A 5771-nucleotide genomic window follows, 5' to 3' on the forward strand; every position below is an offset into this window, starting at 1 on the left:
AACCAAAAGAACAAACAAACAAAAAGAATTGATTCACTCCTCAGCCATGCAGATCCTGGGAATTGAACTCAAATGCTTAGGCTTGGCATCAAGTATTTTACCCCCAGAGTCATCTCACCAGCCTCTGTTTGATTGCTAAGTAGTCCAGGTTAGCCTTAAACTAATGGCAAGTCTGCTGCTTCAGCCTTCTGATCCTTCTTACATCTCTACTTTTTACTTTAAAAAAATAAGATTTGTTTATGTAAAGATAGAAAAACAACGGGAGTTGGAGAGATGGGTCAGTCAGCATTATGAGCACTTGCTACACCTGGGCATGGTGGTACCCAGTAGTTGGGAGGCAGAGACCAGGGCTTGTCTACATAGGGAGTTCTAGGCCAGCTACATAGTGAACCCTTGTCTCAAACAAACAAAGAAACAAAACAAAACTGAGCAAAGAGCACTAGCTACTCTTGCAGACAACCTGGGATCCATTCCCAGCACCCATGTGGTGCCTCACAGTGTTCCAACCTCCAGTTCCATGGGATCCTACTATATAGCCTTGGAGGGGCACTGCTAGCACAGTGTGGTTGTTTGAAAGAAAATGGCACTGATCGGCTCACAGGGAGTGGCACTATTAGGAGGCGTGGCCTTGCTGGAGTGGGTGTGGCCTTGCTCAAATAGGTATGGCTCTGTTGGAGCAAGTGGGTCACAGTTCCCTTCCTGCTGTCTGCAGATCCTGACTTAGAACTCTCAGCTCCTTTCTCCAGCACCTGTCTTCCTGCATGCTGCCATGTTTCCTGCCATGATGATAATGGACTAAACCTTTGACCTATAAGCCAGCCCCAATTAAATGTTTTCCTTTATAAGAGTTGCCTTGGTCATGGTGTCTCTTCACAGAAGTAGAAATCCTAAGACACATACAGTGTACAGGCATACATACAGACAACAAATACAACAACACATACAACAAATATTTTTTTTTAAAAAATGCCACCTTGGGCTGGAGAGATGGCTCAGCGGTTAAGAGCACTGACTGCTCTTCCAAAGGTCCTGAGTTCAATTCCCAGCAACCACATGGTGGCTCACAACCATCCATAATGAGATCTGATGCCCTCTTCTGGTGTGTCTGAAGGCAGCTACAGTGTACTCATATAAATAAAATTAAAAAAAAAATGCCACCTTATATGTGTATTGTGTCAATCATTTTACATAGAGCATGTGTCCATGAGTCCCTGTGCACTGGTGACACACCCACCAGGATCAGCCCTCACCTGTGAATCGTCATTTCCAAACAATAAATGATCTTTTGAAAGGTGGTCTGACCCTTACAATAGTCCTGCAGGGTCAGATTTGCTATCCATTTATACGAGAGAATGTTGGCTCACAGAGGTATGGTCTTGTTGGGACTCCAGAGCTCAAGTTCCATCTATCACACCTGGAAACAGTGACCAGGGACACAAACTAACTCACGAGCCACTGTGGAGGCAGGTCAGAAGGCTTATGGATGAAGCCGGTGAAGACCAGACCAAGAGTTCAGAGCTGAGTCCACGCTCCACTTTCCTGAGCTTCTGAGAAGTCACTAGGAGTCACCAGAGGTGTGCCTGCAAGTGGGGGACTCAGAAAACCCCAATGTCTAGAAGAGCAGATTTGGGGGTATGAGGGATATGACTGGGCCCAATAGCCTGATTGTACATGGTCAGGAAACTACCACTTGGAGACTACATTTCCCAGAGTCCCTTGAAGTTGGGTATAGCCATGTGATTCATTGGTAGTGGATAGGAACAGATGTAGTGGCCTGATAGGAAATGTTTACTGATTGTGGATGAAAAAGGAATGCAAACATGTGTGTGTGTGTGTGTGAGTGTGTATGTGTGTGGTGTGAGTGTGTGACAGGTATGTGGTATATGTGTGTGTGGTATGTGTGAATGTGTGGTGTCTATGTGGTATATGTGTGTGTGTGTGGTGTGTCTGTGGTGTATATGTGTGTGGTGTGAGTGTATGTGTGTGTGGTATATATACGTGTCGTATATGTAGGTATGTGTGGTGTGTGTCAGTTGTGTGTGTGCACGATATGTGTGGTATGTGTGTTGTGTGTGTGTGTGCACATAAGTGTTACTGACATGCAAGCACATAACTTCCACACACCTATACTTCATATTTCAGGTAGGGCTCCTTTGAGGGCCTTACATTCCCACCAGATCATGAACCAAGATGAGGCAGGTACTCAGGTTGCTTCATGTATCTGATTCCATTCCCTACATGAATGGGGTGAGGCACAGAGCTAAAGATGATGAGGATGACAAGGACTATGGAGATAATGAAACAGCTCTCAGAGATCAGCACCTGCTGGGCAATGTTCTAACAGCCACCTCTACCCAAAAAGGGCTCATTGTGATTATACCCATTTTACAGGTAAGAATGCCAAAGCACTGAGGAACTTGCCAGATTGCAGGGGGCTGAACAAGGGCTGCTGTTCTGTCTAGGTTGAGAGATTGGAGCACATCTGGCACATCCTCCAAGCCTGTCATTAGCACCAGGAAAGAAGCCATAAGCAGTCACTAGAAGCATTATGAGATTCCACTGGCCTGGCTTAGATTTAGCCACTCCGGACACTGGAGTGAGTGTCCTCATGGCCTTCCACGGCCATGTTTTCTGAGGGCATGCTTTCAGAGATGGAGTCTTGTGAGTCTTACTCAGATTAGTCTTACATGTTGGGGATTGTTTCTAATGCTTTATCTTAACTCAGCTCCCAAAATCACATGGGCAGCTGCATGTCCAGACGCTGAGGGTCTCTGTCCCCAGTTGGGTTTTGATTAATCAATAAAGAGCCAGTGGCTAATGGCTGGGCAGGGTGAAAGAGGTGGGAAAGAAATGCAGGAGAGAGGAAGAGGGATTCCGCCATGAGAAGTGTGTAGGACTGACCACGCAGTGAAGGAGAGGTGGGTGAGATGGCTAAAATGTAGGTACAAAGGGAAAGTGGCCCCATGGGAGGGCTGCCCAGAAAGAAACAGGGCAGCAGAGATATGGATTTAGAAAGAATTAACTCAGGAATACCAGAGGGGAGTGTACACTAGACCAACCATTGAGCTAGTAAGGCATATTAAAAATCTCTCTTTCTCTCTCTCTCCCTCCCTCTCCTTCCTTCCCTCTCTCCCTGCCCCCCTCCACCCCCCCTCCCGTGTGTGTGTGTGTGTGTGTGTGTGTGTGTGTGTGTGTGTGTGTGTGTCTTTCATTTGCAAATCCATAAAACTCTGGCAGGTGGCTAGAAGCATGATCACCTGCTGGGAGGGAGCTCAAAGCAGGTTAACTGTTCCTCTCTACACTTAACACTGCTAAGCTCAAGTCATCCTCCCCTCTGAGTAGCTGGGGTGCAGGTGCATAGACCAAACCCAGCCCTCTTGGGCAGAATGACACTGACCCACCAGGAGGGACAGATAGAGACATCTCAGAGGTAGGGCCTGAGGTGGCCCTTCCTCTTTTAATACCTTTGTCCCATTCTTCCCCTATATACGTTTCAACTACAAGAAAGAGTACATAGTTTTTAAAATTTCACAGCCACATTTTATCTGCAGGGCATTGCCCAACCCACAGGGACGAAAGTTCACCAAGAGGCACACACGGCCCCACAGAGCTTGCTGGAGAAGCCTCCCGGGCCTCGGGTTCAGAGGCCATGACCTGGGCCAAAGTGTGGTAGAGTGGGCAAGACCCTCTAGGCTCCTCGCCAGCACCACGGAAACCAAACCCTGTAACGCGTGATTTCCTCTGAGCTGAAATGGACATTGGGAGCTGAGCAAAAGAGAAGCAAAGCGAGAAGGGAGGAAGCAGACACAGCTTTCTGTACCTGCAGGGCCGAGCTGACGTGTGCTGTCCTCTGATTTGTTGGGCTGGAGCTCAAACTCAGGACATGCTAAGTAGGCTTTTACCACTGAGCAACACCCCAGGCCCTACTTGCACCCTCTTTCCTGTTTGTTTGGTTTAGTGCAGTTTTGAGACTGACCCTGACTGGTCTGGAACTCATTATGTAGACCAGGTTAGCCAAGAACTCACAGAGCTCTATCTGCTCCTACTTACTTAGTGCTGGGACCAAAGACATGCACCACCACACCGCCTCTGTTTTGCCGCTGCTTTCTGTTCAGTTAAGGTCTTACTATATAGCTCAGGCTAGCCTAAAAAGTACAATTCTCCTGCCTCTCACTCCCAAGTGCAAGGATTACAAGCATGTATCATGCCTAGTTTTTTTCAATCTTATTTAATTCCATGTAAGTCTTATTTTGCGCAGGAGGAAACTGAGGCTCAAGTAGATGGAATAGCCTGGCCAAGGCCTCCAATTCATACTTTGGCCCACTCCCTGCCCTACAGAGAAACCCACTTCTAATCACCACCTGTCCTGGTTAGAGGCTCCCGGCTCCTGAGGTGACCGCTTCTCTGAGGCTGACCCTAAAGGACACGGTATATCTTACTTTTGGGCACTTCTTTCCAAAATGTCCAAAGCATCTTCATTTTTGTTTGCTCTCAAAGACAGTATCTTGCTGAGTTTCCCAGGCTGGTCTTATGCCTGAGCTAAAGGCATCCTTCCTGACAGGAATGCAGATGCGCAGGCTACAGGAGCGTTCGGAGCATCTGACCTATCAGGAGGAGACAGACAGAACCATCACAGAGGCAGGACAGCATCTGGTCCCTTGGAACTAGTTCCAGGATTCACTGGGAGCCACCACATTTGTGCAGGGAACCAAACTTAGATCTTCTGCAAGATCAACAGCGCTTTTAGCATCTGAGCCATCTCTCCAGCGTCTAGTCCCAGCTCTAGCCCTTTCTCTTCCAATGTTCTCATCTTTGTCGCCAGGGCGTCTGGGCTCAGGACTGGATTTCCCCTGCAGCTCCAGCTGTCACAGGTCCGCTAAGGTCCATGGGGGACCTGGGGGGGTGCTAATGACCCCAACAAGCCCTCTTGGCCTCACAATTTGCTCCTTCCACACCAATGTCATGCCACTCAGGAGGCAGGTGTCACGGGATTCTGTTTCACAGACGGGGAAGCTGAGCCAGGAAATAAAGAAACCTGTACTGAGGCCACTGCTGTGGCCTAAACGTGCTGGCAGAGGCTCATTGGGAAACTTCATCTCAAAGCGACAGTGTTGGGGAAAAGGTCTAAGAGGACGAGAGCAAATCCCGAGGATGTGCCCTGGTCATTATGGTGACTTGTAAAAGCAAGTTTGCAGGCATGGTGGTGCAACCCTGTAGTCCCAGCACTCAGGAGGCAGAAGCAGGTAGATATATGTGAGTTTGGAGCCAGCCTACTCTACATAGTAAATTTCAGTACAGCCAGAGCTACATTGTGAGACCTGTCTCAAAAAAAGAAAACAGAGGAGGAAGGAAGGAAGGGAGGAAGGAAGGAAGGAAGGAAGGAAGGAAGGAAGGAAGGAAGGGAAAGAAGGGAGGAAGAGAAACAAAAAGGAAAAAGAAAAAAAGAAAAGGGGGTTATGGCTCAGTTGATAGAGTTTTCACTTAGCATGCAAAAGGCCCTGAGTTCACCTCCAGTATCATAAAAAATACTACATTTAATACCTCAGCATGCTGGGCAAGCATCTACTGAGCCTGTATCCTTAATCCTGTTGTTACTTTATTAATTTATATATTTGTGTGCAGAGAAAAGAGGGAGGTACAGTCAGGTATAAAACTGGATATTCCTAGGCTAAAACCTAGATGTAGACAAGGCTGCATTTCTCACTAGGAGCTGTCCTGAAATCTCTCCTCTCCTCTCCTCTCCTCTCCTCTCCTCTCCTCTCCTCTCCTCT

General features: G+C 47.7%; 1 protein-coding gene across 5 annotated transcripts in view; it reads right to left on the reverse strand.

The window, feature by feature from the left end:
* Positions 1 to 5771, reverse strand: part of Tmem40 (transmembrane protein 40) — a 30278-nt gene that overhangs the window by 12861 nt on the left and 11646 nt on the right. Inside the window, exon 1 of one of the 5 annotated variants that reach the window (XM_031383019.1) lies at positions 4440 to 4552. The exons of the other annotated variants lie outside the window; for them this stretch is intronic. Within the exon in view, the coding sequence (XP_031238879.1) occupies positions 4440 to 4479 (40 nt within the window). The 5' untranslated portion in view covers positions 4480 to 4552. Of the gene's footprint in view, positions 1 to 4439; positions 4553 to 5771 lie in introns of those variants that run through there. 5 annotated transcript variants of the gene reach the window in all.

The sequence above is a fragment of the Mastomys coucha genome, unplaced genomic scaffold, assembly GCF_008632895.1.
Source record: "Mastomys coucha isolate ucsf_1 unplaced genomic scaffold, UCSF_Mcou_1 pScaffold20, whole genome shotgun sequence".
NCBI lineage: Eukaryota > Metazoa > Chordata > Mammalia > Rodentia > Muridae > Mastomys > Mastomys coucha.